At 53.4% G+C, this 27,037-nt stretch overlaps 1 protein-coding gene across 18 annotated transcripts in view; it reads left to right on the top strand.

Annotated features, from left to right (window-relative positions):
- The first annotated feature begins 2,447 nt into the window (after positions 1-2,447).
- FANCA (FA complementation group A) overlaps positions 2,448-27,037 on the top strand; it is a 62,064-nt gene continuing 37,474 nt past the window's right edge. For 3 of the 18 annotated variants that reach the window (XR_009400829.1, XR_009400830.1, XM_059382780.1), the window contains exons 1-17: positions 2,451-2,602; positions 3,842-3,951; positions 4,470-4,554; positions 6,274-6,416; positions 6,550-6,645; positions 7,847-7,920; positions 11,767-11,879; positions 13,722-13,801; positions 14,792-14,825; positions 15,255-15,321; positions 17,717-17,829; positions 19,091-19,167; positions 19,405-19,546; positions 19,848-19,981; positions 23,967-24,077; positions 25,455-25,550; positions 25,643-25,702. Coding sequence is in view for 14 of the 18 variants with exons in the window: in XM_059382780.1 (XP_059238763.1) it covers positions 2,476-2,602; positions 3,842-3,951; positions 4,470-4,554; positions 6,274-6,416; positions 6,550-6,645; positions 7,847-7,920; positions 11,767-11,879; positions 13,722-13,801; positions 14,792-14,825; positions 15,255-15,321; positions 17,717-17,829; positions 19,091-19,167; positions 19,405-19,546; positions 19,848-19,981; positions 23,967-24,077; positions 25,455-25,550; positions 25,643-25,702 (1,662 nt within the window). In the remaining 4 variants the exon portion in view is untranslated. Of the gene's footprint in view, positions 2,603-3,841; positions 3,952-4,467; positions 4,555-6,273; positions 6,417-6,549; positions 6,646-7,843; positions 7,921-11,766; positions 11,880-13,721; positions 13,802-14,251; positions 14,586-14,791; positions 14,826-15,254; positions 15,322-17,716; positions 17,830-19,090; positions 19,168-19,404; positions 19,547-19,847; positions 19,982-23,966; positions 24,078-25,454; positions 25,551-25,642; positions 25,703-26,533; positions 26,708-27,037 lie in introns of those variants that run through there. The other 15 variants (XM_059382770.1, XM_059382771.1, XM_059382772.1 and 12 more) reach the window with 11 other exon arrangements.

Here is a 27,037-nt window from a genome sequence, read left to right as displayed (position 1 = left end):
GTCTGTGGTCCATGGCCATTCCTCTGCACTCACCAGCCTCACTCCTACTGCTAAAGCAGCAGGCAGTTGGCTGGCAGCTAGCAGTCTGGGATGGCCTCGTCTCCAGGTTTGGTGGTGGACACACTGCCCGCCAGGGGCTGGGACTGTTGGCTGGGCGCCCACCTCGCCTCCACAGCCTCGTGCCCAGGCAGGCTGGCTCAGGTGTGTTCCTTGGGGAGCTCAGACAGCTCTACAGCTCATGCTCCTCTCAGGGTTCTGCTCAGATCACGTTACTCACGGGCTGACCCAAAGCAAAGGGATGGGGAAACAGACCCCACCTCTTGAGGCTGAGAGAGAATTTGTGGCCATTTCTTGTAACTCAAAGCACAAACCAAATGTTGCCCCGTTTGTATCACGCTCCGTGACATCATGTGGTCATTTTTGGCAAGTGGTGTGACTCCAGGTCTGGGTTGGGCCTTGTGGCATTCACGCAGGGTGGTCAGAGTCTGCACACCAGTCTCCAAGTGCAGAGCTCCCCAAGGGCTGGGGCGCCAATCCAAGAGTGGATGGTGGGGCGCCCTCTGAGGTCCTCCTGCAACATGGGTCTTCATGGCTTACAGCATGGTCCTGTGTGACAACCTGGCTGTGGAGGCTCAGCTCTTCTCACCATCTGTGAGGCAATGGAGAATGCGTATCGGTCTCTGCCCCGAGTCTCGGTACCAGAATTCCTGAAGCTCTTAGAAATTCCGACGTGATAAAAAAATAATAATAAAAAAAAATAAAAAAAATTAAAAGAAGAAAGAAATAAAGAAAAAAAGAAAGAAATCCCTATGTGGTGACATTAGGAGGGCCTTCTGTTCTGATGACCAGGCTCTAGGTGGGCCCCTGGGAGGCTCCCTTCTCACCAGAAAGACCAAGTCTGATCAGAAACCTGGCGACTTCAGCTCGGGCCCATCCTCCGGAGAGGGAAGAGGAATGGGAAATGGAGTTAATGACCAATCACACTTCCATCGGGAAGCCGCTGTGAAATCCCAAAAGGATAGTGTTCAGTTCCCAGGTTGGGGAACACATGGCCGGGGGATGTGCCCCAATTCCACGAGGACGGCCGGCCTGTGCTGGGGACTCCCCTGTCTCTGTCTTCGCCCGGCTGCTCACCTGTGCCCTTGGCCACGGCCTTGGATAATCTGGTAACTGTGTTTCCCTGACTTCTGTGAGCCACTCCGGCAAATTAACCAAACCTGAGGAGGCAGCGGCAGGAACTCCTGATTCGTTGGCCGAAGGGGGGCCAAGCACTAAGATGGAGCCCTGCCCTGGCAGGATCTGACACTGTGTCCCCATAAGCAGCGTCAGCACTGAGTCGAAGTCGCGGGCCCTCGGCTAGTGTCCCAGGGGACTGCGTGGGGCAAGTCCCCGACACAGCTGGACCAGAGTGTCACAAGCAGAGGAGATGCTCCGGGGGACGATTCCTGTAAGAGGGAAGGCCTGGGACTTCCCACTCAGCGGACCTTCGAATGCACCCCTGCCCCGACGCGAGGGCTCCGGACACCTGCCACGCACCCTCCTCTCCGGTTCGTCTCTCCACGTGGCGCGACCGTGACACACGGTGCCGTCTGGAATGGATCCGAAGCGCCCTTCCAGCTCGGGGTGAGAAGGGGGCCTTGCGTCGTCACCCGGCGGGCCGCCCGCACCTCGGTCTCGGCAGGAACGAGCCCGTCCGTCTGCGGCCCGCAGCCCCGGGTGCAGCCCCGGGCTCCCCGGTGCGCGGCCCGCCGGCCCCGCGCTGTGCGCAGACCACGCCGGAGGCCTCGCGCCCGAGCTTCGGCGGCCCCAGCCTCCGGCAAGCAGCAGATCCGCCGCGAGCTCCCCGGACACGGTCACAGGAGGGGCGGAGAGGCTCCGGGGAGCACCGCGTTTCCGCGATCCACGGGGGGCCCCGCCGGCGGCGAGACGCGAAGGCAGACCGAGGCCTTTCCTGGGCTCTGCCCGGACGGCGACACGGCCAGGAGAGGCTCGTCTGGAGACGTCGGGGCTTCCCCGCACCGGGGCGCGGAGCGGGCGGCGGAGGGGGCCCTGCGGGGGCCGGTCCGCGGCCCGAGGCCCGAGGCCCGAGGCCCGAGGCCCGAGGCGTGCACCGGGGCCCTCTGCGGTCCCGAGACCCGGCGGGCCCGGCGGGCGGCGGGCGCTGTCTCCCCGGCGGGCAGGCCCAGACGCCGGCACCCCGCAGGCGCAGCGACGGGGCACGCAAGGCCTCGGAGGCGCGCGTGCGCACGGACCGGCCCCCACACCGGTCCGCGCCCCGAGGCCGCCCCGACAGGGCGCCCGCGCCGCTCCCAACATGGCCGCGGGGCGGGGCCTCGGCGGGGGTGTGGCCGGGAGCCGCTAGCCAATGGGGCGGCGGGGGGCGCGCAGGAAACGGGGAGGTCGCGTAGGCCGCAGCCAATGGGGAGGCGGCGCGGGCCGTCTGCCGGGGGCCGCGCGGGAGGCCGCATTGCCGCCATGTCGGGCCCGCGCGCGCCGGACTCGGGCTCCGGCTCCGGCTCCGGCTCCGGCTCCGGCTCCGGCTCCGGCTCCGGCTCCGGCTCGGGGTTCGGGGGCCGCAGGAGGACCTGGACCGAGCTGCTGGGTAAGAGGGCGTCGGGGCCGGAGGGCGGGTGGTGCCGGGCCCGGAGACCCCCTTCGCGCCACAGCCTGCGCCGGCGCGGTCCCCGGCCGCTGCGCCCCCGTGCCGTCTCCCGAACCGACCTCCCGCCCTGGGCACCGGCGGGGCTGGCCACCGGCCGGCCGGACGTGCAGGGACAGGTCGTCCGGGCCGCGGGCAGAGGTGCAGCGCGGGCGTCCCGCCGCCCCAGAGTCCGGGGCCTCAGGGCCAGGCTGTGCCCCGGGGCGCGGGCGCGGGCGCGGTGCTGTGACGGACCGGCCCGCACTGGCGTCCTCGGCTGTGGCCGGCGAGTCCCGCTGCCAGGCGGCCCGCGCGCACGCGTGTGTCTCGGGGCCGGCCGGCGGGACCGCCCTCGCTCCCGGGGTGAGCAGGTACGAGGGAGGTCCGGTGCGGCGAGGTCCGGTGCGGCGAGGTCCGGTGCGGCGAGGTCCGGAGCTCTCGACGCAGGAAGGATGCTCGACACGGCTTCGGTGCACCACGGCTTCTTCAGACGCGGCGACAGGACCCGTGGGCAGGCGGGGCTGCTGCCCGGTGACCCGAGGAGGGGCGGACGCTGTCCTCGGAGCTGCGGAGCTGAGGACAAAGCGGGCGCTCGGAGGGGCCGAGGAAGGCGGTCAGGGTGTCGGCGGCGCTCGTCCCCCCCGCAGGCGCCCCCTGGGAGCTTCCTGCGCTCGCGCGGGCGCGGCGGGGGCTCTGGGGTTAGAACAAGTGCCGCTGGGGGGCAGCTCCTTCCCCCGGGCCTCCCCGCCTGTGACCGAGGGCAGGCAGTGTCAGGGCTTCCCTCCCGAGGTGCGGGTCTGTGGAAGGTGGGCTGTCGGTAGGAAAGCCTCTTCCTCCTAAACCACTAGGACATGGGTGACCCGACGGAGACTCCGGTCTTGGGGGACCGGGATCGCCACAGGCTAACGCTTCGCTCTTCCGTCAGGGCAGGCAGGAGGCCTGCGGACTCACATCGAACCCATGGGGGCGGGGGCGGGGTGTCCGCTTCGGCTGTGTCCTCGCCTCGCCTTTTGCTCTCCGGTGAGGGACCCTGGCAGAGGCCTCGGTCCCTTCCCGCAGGAAATGGGCGTCGCTCCGGAATGCACAGGAGCCCGTGGAGACCCTGGGTCCCCGGGGTGCCTCTCAGCAGGTCTGGAATGTTCCCGAGTCCGCTGGAGGGAGGGCTTCAGGGGTGCTCTGATGTGTGCCCTGATTTCCCCACAGCGGGGAGGGTCCGGAGGCCGCCGTCGGGGCCCGGAAGGGAGCGGGAGCTGCGGGAGTCAGCCACGCGCCTCCTGAGACGCCATCTGGACCTGAAGGACCTGCTGGTGGAGGTAAGGATGGGTTGGCCCCCGCTGAGGCTGATGGACACGAACAGACGCGGAAAGCCCCTGAGCTTCTGGGAGGCGCAGCCGCTCAGCGTGGACCAGGGGAGGAAGAGACCGTCAGCGCTTACCTTTCGGGCGTGAAGCGAGTTTAGAGTGAAGGTAGTTTCTCTCAGAAAGCTTGGGCAGGTTTCACCTTTTCAAGATGTTTATTCAGGGCACCTGGTGGCTCAGTCCCTGAACCATGTGCCTTTGGCCCCGATTGTTTTTATGCACACACAGCTTGAACTTTATTTATTTATTTATTTATTTAAGATTTTATTTACTTATTTGACAGGCAGAGATCACAAGTAGGCAGAACGAGAGGAGGAAGCAGGCTCCCCGCTGAGCAGAGAGCCCGATGCGGGGCTCGATCCCAGGACCCTGAGATCACGACCTGGGCCGAAGGCAGAGACTTTAACCCACTGAGCCACCCAGGCGCCCCACAGCTTGAACGTTAACTGCAGTTCTTTGTGTTTGGTCTCTAGGTAGAAGGTCCTGCATGTAAAACTCTGTGTCTCGATCAGTCGATGGGTCCCGGGGCCTCGGCCGGTCTTTCTAGTTCATTCATAGGTAAGATAGAGCTCAGCCTTCTGAGCACATACAGTTACGGAACAGCTTTCTGTAAAGGGACCCGGACCTGCTTGGGGCGCATATAAGGCTGTTATTTAAAAGCAGCGTTTGACTCAACGTGGGACTCAGAAGCAGGAGGAGCCAACGTGTCCCTTGGAAAAACATGAGACTGTAATGTGTACCTCGTTCACGCAGGTGGGGAAAACAGGTTGTGCTAGGTCAGAGAGAGCAGGTGGGAAGCCAGAGGGATAGGGTTGGGAGTATCTCAGGACATTTCAGTTTGAGAACGAGATCAGGGAAGTTCTGCGGAATAACAAAAAAATCAGTTATTTTCTGGACATTTACGTTTTTATGAGGAAGTGACTGTCATTTCGGTATGGTATTAATTAATTTATTAATTTGTCTAAAGTATTTACTAAAATAACTGTAAACAGACTCACCTTGAGCCCTGATCACTACAGGTCTTGGGTGGATCATACTGATTTTCACTGCCCTGTGTTTGAATTTCACGTCTTAGTGTCACCATTCTGGGGAACCAGGCTCAGCCACACGCTTTTGTTTTAAAGACATTATTTATTTATTTGACGGACAGACAGCCGGAGAGGGCACCTAAGCAGGGAAATGGGAGAGGGAGAAGCAGGCTTCCTGCTGAGCAGAGAGCCTGATGCGGGGCTGGATCCCAGGACCCTGGGATCATGACCTGACCCGAAGGCAGATGCTTAACCAGTTGAGCCATCCAGGCGCCCCTCCATATGTCTTAATAGAAATTTTTTTTATTTTGGTGTTAAGTTGAAGTTCTTTATGTATTTTGGGTATTAATCCCTTATCAGGTATGTCATTTATAAATATCTTCTCCCATTCAGTAAATTGCCTTTTTGTTTGATTGATGGTTTTCTTCATTGTGGAAAAAGAATGGCTAGAAATCAACGTTTTCCCCCTTCTACCATGAATAATCTCTTGACCCCAGTAGTTGATAATTTCTAATATTGTCATTTGGAATCTTTGTAAGTACTATTAATTGTTTTAATTTACATATTGGTATGCGTTTTCAGGGCCCTGAAGATAATGGGCATGTGCTAGAGTTTACTTTTCCTTTAAAAAAAAAAAAACAAACCTTAGTTTTGGAAGTCAATTAAATTAGAAAACTATTTTGGGGGCACCTGGGTGGCTCAGTGGGTTAAAGCCTCTGCCTTCGGCTCGGGTCTTGATCCCAGGGTCCTGGGATCGAGCCCTGCATCGGGCTCTCTGCTCAGTGGGGAGCCTGCTTCCTCCTCTCTCTCTGCCTGTCTGTGATCTCTGTCAAATAAATAAATAAAATCTTTTAAAAAAAAAAATTAGAAAGCTATGTGCTTGTAGACATTATTTTCAGGCTGTTCAGCATTCTTTATTATTATTATATTTTAATATTTTATTTATTTGACAGAAAGACACACAGTGAGAGAGGGAACAGAAGCTGGGTGGTGGAGAGGGAGAAGCAGGCTTCCCTGAGAGCAGGAAGCCAGAATGGGGCTCGATCCCAGGACCCTGGGATCAAAACCTGAGCCGAAGGCAGATGCTTAACGACTGAGCCCCCCCCCCGGGCGCCCCGATTTCTTAATGGATCGTGGACCAGGGGCTGGGTGCTCAGGAGGCTGGTAGCTACAGCTAAAAAGGCTTTTTACACCCTAGGTCTTCTGTTTTAGACGTAGTTTGTCTCAGGGTTTTTGTTCTGTCTTTAAGGCTCTGCTTTACAGGATCAAGCCTCGAAACTGGGTGTCCCAGTGGCTGTGCTGTCCATCCGGACAATGGTGTCCAGCATCGTGCAGATCTGTGCATCTAGTGGCGAGCCCCCCCACAAGGTGCTGCTGAACACAGAGCAAAGGGTAAGACGCGGCACCGGGAGCTAACAGTGCTTACTCATTACTTCTGAGCTATTTGGGGTAATACGACATTTCTTAAATATTGTTTCAGGTACTTTATTTTTTGCTTTTTTTAAGATTTAATCTCTCTTTACAGAAGAAACTGTCTTCCTTGTTGGAGGTGGCTCAGTATTTATTAGCTCATGGAATGTTCTCCCGTCTCTCCTTCTGTCAAGAGCTTTGTGAAGTCCAGGTAAAAATCTGACAGTACGGCTCTGCCTCTAGGGGCTTCTCAGTCTTGTGTTGAGCGGAGACAACAGAGTTCCAGCATGTTCTTAGGGATTCCACCAAGCATCTCATGAATCACGGGTGCGAGGGGAGGCATTCAGCTCATGTCTCTGTGGGTGGGGGAAAAAGTGCCTTCAGTGACCGTATATGTCAGTGTTCACCCGTCGTTAGTAATGTTTATCAGACTCTACCACAGAAACATGGTCTCTCTTCTTAGGCATAATTATGAGCAACTTCCCATGGTGGTATAGTAAAGTAGAAAATTAGAATTAAAAAATTATTTTTACTTTGTTTCGAAGCATTTTGAATTCAGTAGGTTTACAGATTTTTGCGTAGTTGAAAGTACTCAAGGTAACCCGTTACGAAATGCGATCAGTAAGAATACAGTGACAGGAAAGGACAGCCCAGGTGGCGGTGCGCTCACGGCCCCCCATTCTATCCGGCGTACATGACGTACGTGTCTGTAGCTGTGTCAGTGTTGCTGTGGTTCCTGTGCTCGATGGCAGCTGTGGAGTTGGAGGGAGGGCAGCTGAATGCCCGTGCGTTGCCATGATGTAGGTGTCCACTGGTGTGCAGGGAAGAGTGGGTGGCTGCGTGGTTGGGGGCAGGAAAGGCTTTGTAGAGAGCTGGCGGCTGCACGGGGTGTGGAGGAGGAGTGCTGTTTTGTTGGGTGAAGGCGAGCTGGACAAAGTAGGCCGTGGGACACAGGAGACTTGAGCAAGATGTCCTGGGTACAGGGGCAAGGGTGCTGCAGTGCAGATGGGGGAGCTCGCTGGGACAGAGAACAAGAGACACAGAAACCGGGTTATAAGGGTCCTGTGCTGTGTCCAAGACTGGGCCTTTGTTCTGAGAGCTGCGAAGAACCACCAAAGGGTCCAAAGAAGAAGAGGCTACCATGTTCAGTTTGTACTGTGGGATCTTGTATTGGGCACAGGGGACTAAGTCCTAGAAGCAGGGGACTCTAGGGACTGGACAGGGTGCTGGCGGTTGGGGAGGTGAAGAGCGGGAGTAGGAAGTCTGAAGCCACAGTGACCATGTACGTGTTTGGGGCTGTGCCTGTCACTCCACCCCAGTTGTCCGTAGGGTCCAGGAGTTCAGTGTAGGGGCTCTGCACTTTGTAGGAAAATGTGAGCACGAAAGATGCGTACTACTCTTATTTTCTTCAGAATTCTTTGTTGCTTGAAGCTGTATGGCGTCTTCATGTACAGAACATTGTGAGCCTCCCGGAGCTGTGGGAAAGGTAGTGTACCATTGATTTTTTTACCTTACCTTAGTATTATAGGACTTACTTTTTGTGATCTAGAGTATTATGACTTATTTATAAATCAAAGCCAAAAATCATGGAGAGAAATTCTTCATTATTTAAAGAGAACATTTGTTATAATCAAATTCCTTGTCATGTACAAACTTGGTAATGTTTTCTTTGCATAAAATATATCACAGGAAGGGGGCGCCTGGGTGGCTCAGTGGATTAAGCCGCTGCCTTCGGCTCAGGCCATGATCTCGGTGTCCTGGGATCGAGCCCCACATCAGGCCCTCTGCTCAGCAGGGAGCCTGCTTCCCCCTCTGTCTCTGCCTGCCTCTCTCCCTACTTGTGATCTCTGTCTGTCAAATAAATAAATAAAATCTTTAAAAAAATATATATATATATATCACAGGAGGGATACCTGGGGGGCTCAGTTGGTGAAACATGTGCCTTTGGCTTAGGTCGTGATCCCAGGGTCCTGGGATCGAGTCCCACATCAGGCTCCCTGCTCGGTGGAGAACCTGGTTCTCCCTCTGCCAGCTGGTCCCCCTGCTTGTGCTCTCTCTCTCTCAAATAAATAAAAATCTTTAAAAATTTTTTCTTTTAAAGGGGATGCCTGGCTGGCTCAGTTGGAAGAACATAAGACTTGATTTTAGGGTTTTGAGTTTGAGACCCATGCTGGGTATAGAGATTACTACAAAAAATAAAATAAAATAAAATAAACTTCTTACCTAGAAAAAAAAATATTTTTGAAGACTTTATTTGAGAGAGAGAATGAGAAAGAGAACGACATGGGGAGGGTCAGAGGGAGAAACAGACTCCTCGCTGAGCAGGGGTCCCTGTGTAGGCCTCGAACCTGGGACTCCAGGAAGATTACATGAGCCAACGGCAGTTGCCCAACCAACTGAGCCACCCAGGCACCCTGAAAAGAATTTTTTTTTTAAGATTTATTGATTTGTCAGAGAGGGTGAGAGAGACAGAGAGAGTGCACACACACAAGCAGGGGGAGTGGGAGACTCCCTGCTGAGTGAGGAGCTGGAGGTGGGACTTGATCCCGGGAGCCTGGGATCATGACCTGATGAGCTGAAGGCGGCAGCTTAACTCACTGAGCCACCCAGCCGCCCCCCCCATAGAAAATTTTAAAAAAAATTTAAAAAGAGATATTCAGATAAATATGGTTGATAGAATGTGTGTACCTACTTTTATTTCCTCCTGAAGTCCCATGATTCAAAGGTGGCCGCTTACAGAGGGCAGTAGAAGAGAAGCGAGGAGGAGCGAGGTTTTGGAGGCAGAAGGACCCGTGATAAATGACCTAGGAGGCTGGAGACAGACTTGCCGGAGCCCCAGTGTGGTGCTCAGTCTGTTCATAAAGGGCTGCGGATGGGAGAGCCGAGCACCCCTGCCAGAAGGAGGAGGAGGGTGACTCAGTTTCTCTGAATGCACACAGAGGAGGCCTTGGGAGCTCTGGCCTGCCTTGCTCTTGGCAGCCTTGCAGAAAGCCAGACATGGGTGGATTTGTCATCAGGTCAGGGAAAACGGAGTGTCTAATTTGGGGAACCCTGAAGCACTGTTGAAAAGCCCATGTTGAAATCAATGGTGTGGTGACATGTGGGTCACATCTGGATTTGAAAAGTTGGGTCTTCCCCTTAGACCAAAATAATTCTAGGTAAATCACACGGGGAAATGAGATTTTGAAAATACTAGAAGAAATCATGGAAGATGACCCTATAATCTTGGAGCAGGAAAGGTCGAACAATGCTATAAGGCCCAGGACTTGGGCTGACAAATTTTAACTATGAAAAACACGTTTCTTGACCCATGCACCTGGGCATAGGGGATTTAAACAAGTGTCCAGATGGGGAGGGAAAGAGCGAAGCTGTCTGCAGGGGACCGCATCTTGCGTATTGAATAGCCTAGGGAACCCCTACTGAGAAGTATTAGCGTGTCAGCAGCTTTCACAAGGTTGTAGGAAACAGCTCCAACATTCAGAATCAGTTGTGTGTGTGTTTTTTTTTTTTAAGATTTTATTTATTAGAGAGATGGACAGAGAGCACCAGCGGGCAGAGCAGCAGGCAGAGGGAGAGGGAGAAGCAGGCTCTCCACTGAGCAGAGAGTCTGACACGGGGCTCAATCCCAGGACCCTGGGATCATGACCCGAGGCAGCCACCCAACTGACTGAGCCACCCAGGCGCCCCTCAATTGTGTTTTTATACAAGAACGTGAACAATCTGAAAAGGAAGTTAAAATTTCATTCGGGCCCCTGGCTCTAAGAGCTAGAGAAACAGATGTTCCCTGCTCATGGACTGGAACACCTGATATTGTTAGGAGGGCAGCATCCCCCGCCCCCAACACTGAGTGAAGCATGCGGTTTGATCTCCATCAAAACCTAATTTGGCTGGGCACCTGGGTGGCTCAGTGGGTTAGGCCGCTGCCTTCGGCTCAGGTCATGATCTCAGGGTCCTGGGATCGAGTCCCGCGTCGGGCTCTCTGCTCAGCAGGGAGCCTGCTTCCTCCTCTCTCTCTCTGCCTGCATCTCTGCCTACTTGTGATCTCTCTCAGTCAAATAAATAAAATCTTAAAAAAAAAAAAAAAAAGATTTTACTTATTAGATGGCACAAGCAGGGAGCCCAATTCAGGGCTCAATCCCAGGACCCTGGGATCATGACCTGAGCTGAAGGCAGACGCGTAACTGACTGAGCCACCCAGGTGTGCCCATCATTAGTTATCTTTTTAAAGCTTTGTTTACTTATTTGAGAGAGCACAAGCAGGAGGGGCAGAGGGAGATAGAGAATCCCAAGCATACTCCATATTGAATGCAGAGCTCGATGCAGGGCTCGATCTCAATCCTGAGCTCATAACCAACAGTCGGATGTCTAACCCACTGAGCCACCAGGTGCCCTGTCAGTTGATTTCTGACAAGGGGTGCGAATGGGGGGATATGGTCTGTTTTACAATGGTCTTGGGACAACTGAACATATACATGCAAAAGAATAAAGTCAGACCCATGTTCCACACCACACACAGCAACTAAGTCATCGTGCATCCAAGACCTCAACGTGAGAGCTAAAGCCCTAAAACCTCTAAAAGAAAACCTAGGGTTACGTCTGCATGAGCTTGGATTAGGCGGTTGTTTCATGGACAGGATGCCTGAAACTCATGCAACAAAAGGAAACGTAGAAGGAAAATTAATGCTTCACCAAGTTATAAAACTTGTGTCAACACTGTTAAGACCATGAAAAGACAGTCCATAGAATGGAAGACATTTTTTGCAAATCGCATATCTGATAATCTAGTAACTAGAATAAAGAACTCTTTAGTTCAATGATAAAAAGACAATTTAATTACAAATGGACTAAGGATTTCAACAGACAGTTGTCCAAAGAGGGTACACATAAGGCCAAGCACAGGAAAAGGTGCCAGATGTTGGCCCCAGAACAGCGCAAGTCTGTCAGGTGGGGACCCCCCCACCCCTCTGCTCCTGCTTCCAGATCCAGGCTCCCCAGATGGTTCAGCATGACTGAGGCCCTTGACCAACGTCTGTCCTGTGACAGCCTAAAATTGCTGCTGTTTTCTTTCTTTCTGATTATTTATTTTTTTTCCCCAGGTAGTAGTCAGCTGTTCCAGTTATGGTCTTTAAAAATGATTCTTTTTAATGCCAGTAGCAGCTTCCCCGCCGGCTCTTCGGTGTCATTGGCCCTCTCCTGACGTCAGGGCACGGCCAAGGGGCTGCCAGCTAGTTCTCGGTGCTTAGGCTTCCTAGTGAAGTGTGTGTGGAAGAAGAGGGCCTGATGGGTTCGGGACAGTGGTGAGCCCGGGGTGAGCTGCGTGCTTTGTCCCTAGTCATGCCGACACCCAGTCCACGGTTGCGTGGCTCTTCAGGGACCTGTGCCTTCTGTGCGAGCAGATGGAAGCGTCCACTCAGGACACTGACATTGCCCGGACTATGCTTTCTGGTAAGTGCACACCAGGGACAGCTTCATGGGCAAAGTTGAGGTCTATGGGAATGCTTTCTGCTGCGAGGGTCTAGCCTAGGAATTTGGAATGGAACCGTCTTTACCTGGACCTGCTCCATGGGTCTGCTTACCCCTGAATGGTGTGCGAGCTTTGATACAGTCCGTCAGCTGCCCCATTGTGTTTGGGGGCCTATTGCTGGTGTGTTTAAAATATGCAGATTATGATCTGCTGAATTGGGAGGCACAACCACTCACAAGGGGTTGTCAGGTAGCTTTCACAGCACCCAAGCTCCCCCTTCCGGGAAGAGAAAACCCCCAGAGCCATGTTGACTGGAGGTGTGGCTTCAGGGCACTTCATGGAGAGAAGTCCAGTCACAAGAATTTGTCCTTTCAGATCCCAGAAAAGGAGGGTCTGGGGAGCTGGGGAAGCCCACAAGTGAGGCGGAGGCAGAGCAGGCACCTGTTACTTGTACGGTGCTTCGGCCTGAGGCCACTGACTTTCTGTGGACTCCATTTTAAGCAGTTATTTTCAAACGTTAAAATGTGCTCAGAAAAAGCGAAGTAGAAACTGTGGCAAGCGTGCTGAGCTCACGGCCTGATCTGCACGTCAGACTTGGGTGAGAGCAGGGGCGCCGTGCTGTCCTGGACAGCAGCTCAGAGTGGCTGTCTCTTGTCACACTTGTTTTTCTGGGTGCGTTTCCCTTAGAGTGGGCCCTATCCCCGGCTCCTCTCTGAGCCAGCAGATCCTGGCCATGGCCAGGAATGTCTGAAGGACAGAATGTACAAGTAGGAAATTAGATGAGAAGTGGAATGTTCCATACAGGTAGCCTATGAATTTTTTTTTACATTGCAGAAGAGGTGTTCCTTTTTCCTAAAACTTTCTTGGTGATGGATGCCAGCTCCTTATGAGTTCCTGAGTCTAGACTCAGAGTTTAAGTTTAAATCGAAGATGAGACAAAGAATCTTCTAATCTTTTCAGGAAGTAGGAGTCTGTTTCCTGCCTTGTTCCCCAGATTGTAATGCTTCTGGTCCTTCTAGAACCGACCTTACATTATTTGTTTAGGAGATTGGCTGGAGAGACCATCCACAGGAAACTTAGATTTTTTTTTTTTTTTAAGATTTTTTGGTATTTATTTGACATAGAGAGAGGGATCACAAGTAGGCAGAGAGGCAGACAGAGAGGGGGAAGCAGACTGCCCGCCGAGCAGAGAGCCCGAGGCGGGGCTCGATCCTAGGACCCTGGGATCATGACCTGAGCCGAAAGCAGAGGCTTTAACCCACTGAGCCACCCAGGCGCCCCTATTTTAAAGATTTTATTTATTTATTTATTTGTCAGAACGGGGGGCGGGCACACAAGCAAGGGGAGTGGGAGGGGGAAGCAGACTCCCCACTGAGCAGGGAGCCTGAGGGGGTCTCTGTCCCAGGACCCCTGGATCATGACCTGAGCCGAAGGCAGATGCTTAACCAACTGAGTCCCCCAGGCTCCCCCCCTTTCTTAAAGTGATCTTTACACCCAGCATGGGGCTCAGACTTAACACCTCTGAGGCCAAGCGTCACCCACTCCACCGACTGAAGCAGCCAGTCATCCCCAGATACTTTGTTTTAATAGAAGAATCCTTCCCATAACCTCGATTATGAGTAGTTAGTTCCCTTTCAAATAGAGCAGCGAGAAGCAAAGTCTGGTTCAGGAAGGTTTGGGTTGGTTGGGCCAGTGAAGGCACGTGTGTGGGGAGTGGCGCGGGAAGAACAGACATGGGTGCGCACCTTTCCGGGTGTGGGGAAGTCGGTGCCCTGCGTGATCCACGGTGTGCATATCCATCCTCGGGTTTTGTGGTTTTTCAGATTTTGTGCAGTTGTTTGTTTTGAGAGGATTTCAGAAAAACTCGGATCTCAGAGGTGTGGAGCCTACACACGTGGCCCGGGTAAGAGAGTCAGATGGAGAGTCTGGAAGTGGCTTGTGACAAAAATGGAAGTTCTTTTTTTTTTTTTTTTTAATATTTATTTATTTATTGGACAGACAGAGATCACAAGTAGGCAGAGAGGCAGGCAGAGAGAGAGGGGGAAGCAGGCTCCTTGCTGAAGCAGAGAGTCCGATGCGGGACTCGATCCCAGGACCCTGAGATCATGACCTGAGCCGAAGGCAGAGGCTTTAGCCCAATGAGCCACCCAGGCGCCCCAAAAATGGAAGTGCTTAGACCAGTGACCCCACATGCATCTATAAGCCTTTTTTTTTTTTTTTTTTTTTAAGATTTTATTAGCACAAGTGGCCAGGAGGGGTCAGGGGAAGGGGCAGAGGAGAGGAAGAAGCCGGCAGATGACATGGAGCTCAATCCCAGGATCTTGGGATCATGACAAGAGCTGAAGGCAGGCGCTTAACGACTGAGCCCCCAGGCGCCCCTCATCTGTCAGCCCTGATGGGAGATCTGGACTGTTGTCTTCCTGAGGTGCTCCCTAGTGCCGTCACTCCCTACGGCTAGTGGACGTGAGGAACTGGACCGTTGTCTTCCTGAGGTGCTCCCTAGTGCCGTCACTCCCTACGGCTAGTGGACGTGAGGAACTGGAGCAAAGCAGGGATGTCTCCCGCCATTTCTGGTTTCCGAAGTTCCTGTGGGTGAAAGCCTTCAGCACGTCCCAGAATTGGAGAGCTTTTTAGCAGCAGAACTCTGTGCGGACCCCGTGAGCCCCAGGCCGTGGGAGGCTGGCAGGGTGAGGCCGAGGCCCGGGGCCACGCTGAGAGAGGTCCTGGGGATCAACAGCGGATCCTTGCAGGAAGTCTGCCTCTTGCTCCGTTGGGTCTCCCCCGTGTTGGGCTGTGTGTGGAGGCACTTTATCATTTTCCTGTAGGGTGACCGCTTGTTTCCCTGGGCAGTACCCCGAGGTGAGTAACCATGGCCCGTGTTCTCCTTTGACAGGTTGCGGTGACCGTGCTGCAGAGGATGCTGGTCTGTGAGTTGACTGTGCCAAGCCCCAGGGTGGGCAACAGCTAGTTGGCTAACCAAGGGTTCCCAGGGCTTCTTGCCTTTCTAGCTCAAGTACTCACCCGAACTTATCCTCGACTGTTGGTTCTGCTTTCAGCTGTCAGTGGCTTTGCATTTCATGTCGGGACCTGTTAACAGTTAACTAGGGAAGCATTTTATTGCTTCCAACATTTGATGGATTTAAAAGGCTTAGTCTTTGGTACCATTGGATTGTTTGGGGGACCTGTATTCTTGGGGGGTGTAGGAGGCCGACGGGGTCTCTTCCCTGGAAATTGAGGAGCTTCCCTTTCTCAAAGACTCACTACCTGATTTGTCCGGGAGTAGCTAGCCAGGGGTCATTTTTGGTGGATTGTGAGGCTGAACTGTTGTGTTTTCTGTTCCCGCCATCTGTCGTCAGTCGCTCTTGAGGCATTGGCCACCGGGCTGCAGGACGATTCCCCAGCGTACAGGACAGTGAAGAACTGGTGCGTCCTGCAGGCAGGCCTGCTGGGCTTGCGTGGACCTTCTCTTGAAGGTCTGGGTGTCTGAACCACTCCTGGAGCCTCAGCGGCTGGCCTGCTGCTTCACGGTTCTCTGCCACTGGGACGGCGTCCAGGGAGGATGCTCGCTGGAGAGCACTGGGAGCCCTCGGGCCCACCTGCTTCTTCGGAATATGAGGCGGGAGGCTGGCTGGCCCCCTTCTGCCTGAACCCTCTGTCCCCTGGGTGTCTGTACTCCTGGTGTGAGCCCAGATTCCCACCCAGGGCACCCCAGGAGTGACCTTCTCACTGGGCTCTCCCCTGTGCCAGTACCCCATGCCCTCTCCTCCACAGGAGCCTCCTCTGCTCCCCAGGGCTGGCGCTCACACGTCCCCGTGGTCATGATCTTGCCACATTAGCTTTCTTGCGTGGCTCCTGGAGCCCCACATTAGGATTGGTTGTTGGGGGGGTCGGGTTTGCTCCATAGTAAGGGGAAGGCAGGCCTGGAAGCTGGTTCTCTCCTGGGAATCCAGGGGAATTCTCCCACATTCCCAGGCCTTGCAAAGCCCTCCAGCATCTCACTGTTCTGCCTCGATGGCCTGTGTTCTGGTTGCTTTAGCGAGCTAGATCATGCCGCACGTCGCTTGCACTGATCATACGGCGTTGCGCTGTCTCTCAGTTTTATGCATTTTTATTTTTTTTAATTTTTAAAAATTTTTTAAAATTTTTTTTAAAGATTTTATTTATTTGACAGAGAGAGATCACAAGTAGAGAGGCAGGCAGAGAGAGGGGGGAAGCAGGCTCCCTGCTGAGCAGGGAGCCCGATGTGGGGTTCGATCCCAGGACCCTGAGATCATGACCTGAGCCAAAGGCAGAGGCTTTAACCCACTGAGCCACCCAGGTGTCCCAGTTTTATGCATTTTTATAACTGCATGGCTCAAACCCATGTCTTGAGAGTCCGAGAATGACTATGGATGTGTTTGTTTCTTTTTAAATTTCCTTTTCTTTTTAAAGTCTTTTTTTTTTTTTTTTTTAAGATTTTATTTATTTATTTGACAGAGATCACAAGTACTCAGAGAAGTGGGGTGGGGCCAGGAAGCAGGCTCCCTGCAAAGCAGAGAGCCCGACGTGGGGCTCAATCCCAGAACCCTGAGATCATGACCTGAGCCGAAGGCAGAGGCTTAATGCACTGAGCCACACAGGCGCCCCTTAAATTTCCTTTTTTAAAAAAGATTGCTCTATATTTAAAAAAAAAAAAGATTGCTTTGTATGAGAGGGGGAGTGGGTAGGGGCAGAGCAGAGGGAGAGTCCCCATCAGACTCTCATGGAGTCCCAGCTCGGGGCTCAATCTCATGACCCCGAGATCACGACCAGAGCCAAAACCAAGAGTTGGACGCCTAACTGACTGAGCCCCCAGGCACCCCTCTTTTTAAGTTTCTTATTTGGTTGCCAATATTTACAATAAAACCAGACTCTGCCCCCACCCCCCCTGGTCTGGATGGCCAGGCTTCCTGGTACATGGGACTCGCATCACAGTTTTGTCTACCCGGAAGGCCAGCAGGGCCCGTAGCTGCCCTTCCTGCCCAGTGTCTCCCCGTGACTTGTGTGACAGGAGCTCTTCTCCCTGGGGAACTGGGAAGAGCTTCAGTGACTCTGACCCTGGCTCACTGAAGTGCCCTCAGGGCCCCACTGTCCGGCAGCCCCAAGAGCCTTTGTCCCTCCTGCCGCATCAGTCACGTCCTGCCTGCTGACCTTCCTCCCCCTCCTGGCACGGGAGGTCCTTGGCTTCAGGAACCGTTACTGCATCTGAGTGCCAGTGGGTGCCAGGTGCTGTGCGCCAGCCTGGCTATTGCCCTGCTGCCCGTGACCCTCATTTCACAGATGGGCACACTGAGGCTTTGTGAGGTTGGCATGTTTCCAAAGGGAAAGCCTTCCCTTTCCAAGTGTCCTACTCCATGGGCAGCTTCTTTCTTACGGAACCTGCCCTTCTCTGGACTTCTTTTATTTTGTTTATTTATTTATCAGAGAGCTAGATAGGGAGAGCTCAAGATGGGAGCAGAGGGGGAAGCAGGCTCCCGCTGAGTTGGGAGGCCGATGTGGGGCTCAATCCTAGGCCCCCGAGATCATGACCTGAGCCAAAGACCGATGCTTCACCAACAGAGGTGCCCCCCCACCCTGCCCCCAATGCCCTTGAACTTCTTTTCACATTAGTGGCACCGTGGCCTGGCTGGCTAGTACTTCAGGGTTATGGGAAGGGCCAGCCTGTGCGCCCCCTGGACTTGGGACTGGGGGCTTCGGGGTGCACGTAACCTTGCTGGACAGTGACCTTTGGTGAGCTCTTGCTGCGGTGTGGGTGTGATGTTGTCGGCCCTGCGGGGACCTCTCGCTGCTGTGTTGGCAGGTTCGGCGTGTTCTGTGGACACATGTGTGGCGGAACGATTTCAGCAGATGTGCCAAAGAGATTTTTCAGTCATACTCTGACTCAGGTGCTGACTCACCAGCCTGTGCTGAGAGGTGGGTTCCTGGACCCTCTTGCTTGCCTCCCTCATGGGCGCGTGGGCCCTTAATGTCCGCACTGAGATCGCTTAAGACTCGAGGGCACGTGAGCGTCAAATATCCTTTCATTTGAAAGTTACACATTCTCATAAAGAAAATTCAGAATTAACAAAGTATGGGAAGGAGAACTGTCCCCTGTGTCATCATCGAAATAGAAACACGTTTAACGTGAAACTTTTCTTGTGGTCCTTTCTCAATAGATGAATATTGAGTTATCAGAGTGGATTTCTAGATTCTTCTTTGATCGATCCTCTATCACATAAGCACTGATGTGGGAGTTAGGGACCCTGACCCTGTGCAGTTGAAAATCTGCATATAGCTTTTTTTCTTTTTTTAATTAAATTTATTTATTTGTCGGAGAGAGAGCACAAGCAGGCAGAGAGAGAAGCAGGCTCCCTTCTGGACAAGGAGCCCAATGTGGGACTTGATCCTAGGACCCCGGGATCATGACCTGAGCTGAAGGCAGAGGCTTAACCGACTGAGCAACGCAGGCGCCCCTAGCTTTAGACTTTCCCAGACACAAGTACTAACAGCCTTCCTGGTGAGAAGCCCTTGATTAATACGCATTTTGTATGTGACATGTGCTGTGTACTGTGTTCTTACACTAAAGTAAGTTGGAGGGAAGGAGGTACCGTTCAGACACGACAGGAAGAGAACACGTTGGCAACTGGTACCGCATTAAGAAAAAGCGGCAAGCGAGTGGACCCACGTGTCTCAAGTCCATCTTGTTCAGGGGGTCAGCTGTAGTTACAGGCTCTTTCCAGAAGTGGTCGATGCCATGTCATGTGCCCACGAGTGTCCTTGGGGTGATGTCACCATCTGTTCAGTGATGGGGTTTGCAAGTGCTCAGGTTCCTGCCCGCCAAGCTCACTCTGTGTGGCACCGTGTCCCCAGCAGCGTTGTCAGGTAGCACGAGGGAAGCTTCTGGCACTCGCCGTGGTGCACTCTGGCCTGCTTCAGCCAGACCTTGCAGCAGCGTCCTTGCTGATGGCTTACCCACCATTAGAGTTGAAAAGAGCAAAGTTCAACAATTGACACCTTAGAAAATACAGCAGATCCGGCAAGGGCTTAGCAACAAGGAGCTGGGCCAAAGACACACCTGATAGCAGAAGACGGTTCACAGACAGAAATGATTGCTAATGATTGAAAAAATGCAAGTTAGGACAGCTTTTTGTGATGACTGAGTGACATATTTGTCTGTTTTTACTCCTGAGTGAAGTTTCTGATGCTGTTCGGATGCAGAGAGAGTGGAGCTTCGCAAAGACCCACCCCCTGCTCACCAGTCTGTACCGCAGGGTGGGTGACGCGCTCCTGCTGGTGGCAGGGGGTCCCGGGGCTCCCATCTAGACCCCTGGAGGCCCAGAGGCTGGACTTGTCACGGGGGCGGAATACCTTCTCCTTGAAAGGAGACCCCTTGCTGTTCACAGGGACCCTGAGGGGGGCGGCAGGCACTGCTGGAAGTGGGGGGGGTGAGGCCCGGCTGCCCGAGGAGTGGCTTGTTTCCACAGCTGAGCTGGGGACCTTCTGTTGCAGCTCTTCGCCATACTGTGCCCGGAGGAGCTGATTGGCCACTTGCAGGAGGTTCTGGAAACACACGAGGTGAACTGGCGGCACGTGCTCTCCTGTGTGTCTACACTGGTGATCTGCCTGCCCGAAGCGCAGCGACTGATTAAAGGTGCCCTTGGCGGGGAGCCCCCAGCGCATGTGTGCGGGTCCCGCGGTTGGTGGCTGAGCCTGTGGGTGGAGGTGGCTGCTGGCTGCTCTGCTCCCCAGCGAAGGGCGCCCCGGTCTTCCCGTCCATGCCCTCCATCTGCCTCCCATGCAGCCGCGTGCCGTTGGTGTCGGGTTGCTCCAGGCCCTCATGACCCCGTCTCTTGCACTTGGCGCTGGGCATGCACAAGCTCCCACCCAGTGTGTCCTGCCCCTGGTAGCACACAAGTCCTTGTCTGCCTCTCTCGTGGGTCCTTCCCTCCTAGACTGGGTGGCCCGACTGCTGGCCCGAGCGTTTGAGAGCTGCGACCTGGACAGCATGGTCACCGCGTTCCTGGTGGCACGTCAGGCTGCACTGGAGGGCCCCTCCGTGTTCCCGCCCTACCCAGACTGGTTCCAGGTGAGCCCCCCACCTCTGGCGGTATGCACTCGCGGCTGGGCCCCCAGCTCGCCGTCCCAGGGACACTCGTGTTCAGTGGTCAGGTCTGTTCGGCCCGCCTCTCCCGGGGCCCCATGCTGCCCATGCTGGTCCTCCCGTCGTGGCCAGTACACCTGCCGGACCAGGTCCCCAGGTTGGGGTGCTGTCGGGAAAACGTAGACTGTTGTGGTGGGTCTGCGCCATGTGTGTTCTCGCTGGCCCTCCCCTTGGTGGACGCTGCCCTGGTTTCTCGCCCTGTCCATGCCACAGTGCCCAGACCTGCTGGGGCTGCTGCTGTGGGGGTGTCTATCCACACATACGCTTTGAAGGTTGGGAGAGCGTCAATCTGGTGGGTTGAGAGCCATCCGAGTCCTTGTAGATGTTTCGGGTTTGCCTGGCGCGCTGCCTGGCTGCCTGGCGGCTGCTGGTGGAGAGCCCATGCTCCCCAGCTCTGAGGGCAGCTGCACCGGCCAAAGCTGCCTTGGCCCAGCCTCTGCCCACCTATTGGGGAGGATGGGCGGGCACGGTGTTTGCTCTCATCTCCTCACCCCGGTGTTCCCAGCAAGAGCTGCTGGCCCAGGGGCTCCTGCTGGACATGCAGGGGCTCTGGCCATGTCCTCAGCCAGGGTTCCCTCTCTGGTCCTAAGAGCCGGCCTGTGTCAGCATGTGGTTTCTTTCCCCAAGACCTGAGTCCAGGTCATTCGGTCCAACCAGGTGTCTCTGGGCCTGGGATTTGCTGAGTTTTGGGGTGTCATATGGACGGGAATGCTTCGCACATGTTGCGTTGATGGTGGGGTGTTATGGGTTTCTTTTTACTTCTACCTTTTCAGTTTTATTGAGATACAGTTTATAGAAAATGCACGCAATTTAAGTGAAAGTTTGGGTGAGTTTGAAAGATGTTTATGTGCATGTTCAGTGTTTGATCTCTTTTAATCTTTATTTTGAGAATGTTAATGTAAAAAGGCCAACGTGATGACTTTGAATTTGAGCCGTTTGGGGTCCTGAATCCCAGTTCTCAGCTCACCTCAGTGTCCTTGTAACTCATTTTCCTGGAGTGACAGTGTGTGCCACTGCAGCCACGCATCTGGGGACGGGTCTGCCCCTCTGATACTTCCTGTAAATACCTCACAGACCCTGCTCTCTTCTGGCGGCCTGTTTCTCATGCTCTTTCCGGGATGTCCTGAGGCTCACTCTTGACGGAATGAGTGTTGCCAAGGGTCCCTGACCCGTCTGTGTAGACAGATGAGACCAAGTGGTGCCCCTTGTACGTTGGTGGGAGCTGAATGGTGATGTGGGGGCACTCGTCTTTCCGTCTGGTGGCTTGCTTTTTTTGTTATTTTTTTTTTTAGTTTTTATTTTATTTTTTTAAGATTTTATTTATTTATTTGACAGAGATCACAAGTAGGCAGAGAGGCAGGCAGAGAGAGAGGAGGAAGCAGGCTCCCCGCTGAGCAGAGAGCCCGATGCGGGGGCTCGATCCCAGGACCCTGAGATCATGACCTGAGCCGAAGGCAGCGGCTTTAACCCATGGAGCCCCCCAGGCGCCCACCCCTTTAATCCATTTTGAATTTGGTTTTGTGTGTGGTGTAAGAAAGGGACCAGGTGCGTTCTGCGTGTGGCTGTCCAGTTCCCCCAACACCCTTTGTTGAAGAGACTGTGTTTTCTCTGCTGGATCATCTTTCCTGCTCCGTTGAGGATTACTCGACCAGAGTTGTGGGTTCATTTCTGCCTTTTCTGTTCTGTTCTTTTGATCTGTGTGTCTGTTTTTGTGCAAGTAACATAATATCTTGATCACTACAACTTTATGAGATTTCTAAAGTTTGTTTTATTATTGTTATTTTTTTAAAAATTTTAAGTAATTTCTACACCCAACATGAGGCTTCAAGCTGCAACCCCCAGATCAGGAGTCCTGTGCTCTAACTGACTGCCAGCCAGGCATCCCATGGTCACCAGAAGTCCAGAATTATGATGCCCCCAGCTTTGCTCTTTTTCTCCCCCCAAAGTTGCTTTGGCTATTTGGGTTCTTTTGTCAGTCCATAGAAATTTTAGGATTGTTTGTTCTACTGTGAAGAATGCTGTTGGTATTTTGGTAGGGTTTACAGTAAATTTATGGATTGCTGGGGTACTTGGGTGGCTCAGTCATTGAGCGTCTGCCTTCGGCTCAGGTCATGGTCCCAGCATCCTGGGATCGAGTCCTGCATCAGGCTCCTTGTTCGGTGGGACACCTGCTTCTCCCTCTCTCTCTCCTGCTTGTGTTCCCTCTCTTGCTGTGTCATTCTCTGTCAAATAAATAAACTAAAAAACACACAAAAAATGTTTGATAGAATTCATCTGGCCTGGAATTCTGTTTATTGGGAGTTTATTAATGACTGAATTTCTTTGCTGGGAATCGATCTGTTCAAGTTTTCTATTTCTTTTTCTTCTTTTTTAAAAAATATATTTTATTATTTATGTGTGAGACAGAGCGCGTGCGTGCGTGAGAGGAGAGAATGTCAGAGGGAGAAGCAGACTCGGAGGTCCTGGAACTCCGGGATCACGACCTGAGCAGAAGGCAGTTGCTTAACCGACTGACCACCCAGGCACCCGAGTGTTCTATTTCTTCTGTTTCAGTTTTGGGAGGTTTTATATTTCTAGCTGTTTATCCATTTCTTCCAGATTGTCCAGTTTGTTGACATACAGTTTTTTGTCATGATGTCTTATAATTGTCCCTATTCCTGTGGTACTGGTTGTTACTTCCTCTCATTTGTGATTTTGTTTCTTGAAGTCTTTATAAGTCTGACTAGAGATTCCTCATTTTTATAGCTTTTTTTCAAAGAACCAGCTCCTGATTTCATTGATCTGTTATTTTTCTTTTTTTGTTTTAGCTTCTGCATTATCTCATCTTTATTATGTCCTTCCTTGTGCTGGTTTTAGGTTTTGTTTTGTTCCTTTTCTAGTTCCTTTAGGTGTAAGGTGCGGTCGTGTATTTGAGATTTTCCCCCCCTCACGGGGGGCCTGAATCGCGATAAACTTCTCTCTTAGAACTGCTTTTCCGCATCCCAAAGGTTTTGGACTGTTTGTGTCCATCTTCATTTATGTCCACATACTTTTTTTTTTCTTGACTTCTGGGTTGGCCCATTCATTTTTAGTAGCATGTGGAACCTCCATGTGTTTGTGGTTTGTCCAGATTTTTCTTGTGGTCGACTCCTGGTTTTATAATGTTGTGGAGTTTGTTCTGTCGGTCTTTAGGTCGCTTTCTGGAGCATTTGGGATGATTGGGGTTACCTAGTTGTGTCTGTGGGACAAGGTGAGCTGAGGGCCTCCTGCTCTACCACCTTCTTCCCCTTACCTGTGACTTCTGTTCAGAAGAATTCTGACCGAAATCCGGCATTGCGATGGAGGTGCTGCAGGCCTCCAGCCGCAGTGGCAGAGGCTGTGGCGTGGTGGTGAGCTGGGCCGCGGCAGGACTTCGTGTGGCTGGGTGTTCGGTTCTCGGCACAGGCTCCTCGCGGCCCCTCAGGGCCGGTGTCCGTTCTGGAATGCCCAGTTCCTGCAAGGGCCCACTTACGTCTTTGTGAGCTGGGCACTTCCAGGGGCGCCGGGGCTGCCCTTCTCGGCCCCTCGCTTGCAGTGACCTTGTTGTCACCGAAGAGTCGGAAGTGGCTTCGTGGTGTGGAATGTGTTTGTTGGCTGAGGAAACGCCCTTGGCAGGGCAGCTAATAAAGACACTGTGCTTCTGAGGGTCACCAAGAGCGCAGTTACTGATCCCTGAGGAATGGGGTTTTCATCTTTGCTGTAAGTGGTCAGCCCGCTTCACAGCCAGGCAGAGCCGTGCGCGGTGGGGCTGCTGCGGCCTGCGTGGCTGTTTGCCTTTGGGTGCAGCCGAGCCTGTGTCTGTCGCCACTGCCGTGTCCCTGCGGGGGTGGTGTGGGTGGTGCGGCCCCTCATGGAGCCAGCTGCCTGGCCCTCACCCCGCCTCTCCCTCCAGGCCTCCTTTGGGAACACAAGGGGCTTCCACAGCAGCAGCAAGAAGACACTGGTCTTTCTCTTCAAGTTCCTGTCAGACCTCGTGCCCTATGAGGCGCCCCGGTACCTGCAGGTGAGCAGTGGCCCACACTCCCAGCGTCCCCCTGGCTGGCCCTGCCGCGGGCCTCCCCACCAGGGTTGTGCTTGTGCTCCGCCGTGGGCACCACGTGGGTGCTACTGACATGCCCAGGGACTGGCGCGATATCTGTCCCTGCGGGGCTGTCGGTGACAGCTCACAGTCCCTCACAAGGGCGGGGAGGTCTGTGCTGGCTCAGAAGGCACCTGCCTGGTCGGGGGGTGTTGTTGCGGATGCAGTGCTACAGGCCCCTGTTTGGTTTTTGAATGATGTATTATTTATTTTTAGGTAGTTTCAGGTTTTTATTTATATTCCAGTTAGTTAATATATAAAATAATGCATTTTTCTGTTGAAGAAGAACTAGGATATACCCCAAAGTGCCCAAGGCCATTGCTTCCAGAGGTGGAAGAACTTACACCCTCAGATAGAATTTGCATTTTTAAATATTTTTTTAATTTATTTGACAAAGAGAGAGAGATCACAAGCAGGCAGAGAGGCAGGCAGAGAAAGAGGGGGGACACAGGCTCCCTGCTGAGCAGAGAGCCCCATGTGGGGCTCAGTCCCAGGACCCTGAGATCATGACCTGAGCCCAAGGCAGAGGCTTAACCCACTGAGCCACCCAGGTGCCCTTAGAGTTTGCATTTTTAATCACAAATCTGCAAGCATTCCGTGATTAAAAATGCCTTATTGCAAGCTTTCCTTTTAATCAGATAATTCTGCCCAGCATTGTTTGAAGGGTAGGGCACTAGAAACTCATTCTTTTTTTTTTTTTTTTTTTTTTATTCATTTGACAGACAGAGATCACAAGTAGGCAGAGAGGCAGGCAGAGCGAGAGGAAGGGAAGCAGGCTCCCCGCGGAGCAGAGAGCCCGATGCGGGACTCGATCCCAGGACCCTGAGATCAAAACCCGAGCAGAAGGCAGCGGCCCAACCTACTGAGCCACCCAGGCGCCCTTCTTGTAATTCAGAAATTTCAGAAATTTCCATGACATTCCAAAGAATACATGTGACCTAAGGGACCAGGAATCCTATAGAATGTGCCAAGACCTGGTGAAAGCTCAGGACTCCCAGCCTGCCTTGAGGGCTCGACACCTCGTCTGCCTGGGGCTGGGGCACCCCGTGTTTGCACTGTAGGGGACAGATTGGGGGGAGTGCCAGGCTGCGGAGGGTAAGGGCCAGCTCTGTGCGGGGACCCCGCTGCATGTAGACAGACCCTCAGCCGGGGGAGAGCCCCCTGGAGTTCATGGCTCACTCATCCTCTGAGTTTCCAGCCGTCCGTGTGCATTCAGGCGGTGGCAGCGAGCTGTTGGAGCTGCCCCAGGAAGTCCCCCCTCGTTCCTGGGTTGTGGGGTCCAGCTCTGCCGTCCGCCCGCAGGCACACATTCTCCACCCGCCACTGGTGCCAAGCAAGTACCGCTCCCTCCTCACGGACTATATCGCGCTGGCCAAGACGCGCCTGGCGGACCTGAAGGTGAGTGTGGTCTCCCCTCCCCGCAGCGACTGCTCCTCGTCCTGTCCCTTCAGAGGCCCGGGCCTCATGTTCCCGCTGTGTCCCCTATGCAGGTTTCAATGGAAAACATGGGCCTCTACGAGGATCTGTCTTCAGCCAGGGACATCATAGAGGTAAGGTCACCTCGGTTCTGCTGCTGCCTGTGGCCTCTGGCCTGTGCTCACCCAGTGCAGTCCGATTTCCTGGGACTTGGGAGTGGAGCACGTGGGCCTCTCCCGGCAGCTGTAGCTGGAGGATGGGCTAAGTTACTGTGTGCAGGAGGGTGGGTCTGTCTTACAGATCGTTGTTCACATGGGTTTGCATTGAAGTCTTTAAAATGGGGTGGGAGGAAGATCTGTGTTTCTAAGAATTGCAGGAACAAGTGTTCACTGTATTTACATAAAGCAAATGTCAAATGGCCGTTTGGCGTATGTGTGTTATTTTGAGATTCACTTACTTAGGTACAGCTGGGTGACTCAGTCAGTGACGTGTCTGCCGACAGCTCAGGTCATGATCCCAGGGTCCTGGGATGGAGCCCTTCATTGGGCTCCCTGTGTAGCCGGGAGTCTGCTTCTCCCTCTGCCCCTCCCCCTGCTCATTCTCTCTCTCTGTCTCTGGTAAATAAGTGAAATCTTTAAAAAACAAACAAAATAGGGGCGCCTGGGTTGGGACGCTGCCTTCGGCTCAGGTCATGATCTCTGGGTCCTGGGATCGAGCCCCGCATCGGGCTCTTTGCTCAGCGGGGAGCCTGCTTCCTCCTCTCTCTCTGCCTGCTTGTGATCTCTCTCTGTCAAATAAATAAATAAAATCTTAAAAAAAAAATTTAAATAAATAAATAAATAAATAAAAAACAAACAAAATAAAAGACTCTCTTACTTAAACGTGAGTGGCCGGACAGCTCTTACAGCTGCCATGAAAGTTTTAAGTGAATATTTTTAAGTAGTTTATGTATTTATTTATTTAAGATTTTATTTGAGAGAGACCGCCAAAGAGAGAGTATGAGCAGGGGGAGGAGCAGACGCCACACTGAGCGGAGAGCCCGACGTGGGACTCCATCCCAGGACCCTTGGGATCTGAGGCGAAGGCAGATATATCATTGGCTGACCTGCCTCGGTGCCCCCTAGTTTTAAGTATTTAATGTAGGTATCTAAGATTTATTGCTATTCATATGTTGTCGTTTCATAATTTTGGTGACTGTGAACAATTACGTCCCTTCCCCTTCCCACTTCGGAGTCTTTCTTCGGAACCCTGTATTCTCCCGCAGGGGGTCAGAAGGGTGGCAGAGGGTCTCGGAGGTGGTGAATGATCCCCGAGGTGGCCTGGTGCTAGGTGCTTGCTTCCTGAGAGCGTGAAACAGCAGTCAGTCCCTTTCTGTGGTCTTGCTGGCCTTGGTTTGTCCCAACGTCCCCTTGCTGTGCTGGCAGCCAGCCTGTGGCTGTTGACCTTGAAATGGCAGAGTTGCCGTGGCA

Source organism: Mustela nigripes, chromosome 17, assembly GCF_022355385.1.
Source record: "Mustela nigripes isolate SB6536 chromosome 17, MUSNIG.SB6536, whole genome shotgun sequence".
NCBI lineage: Eukaryota > Metazoa > Chordata > Mammalia > Carnivora > Mustelidae > Mustela > Mustela nigripes.
The sequence above is the reverse complement of the archived record's forward strand: the minus strand, read 5'-3'. Positions and strand labels throughout refer to the sequence as shown.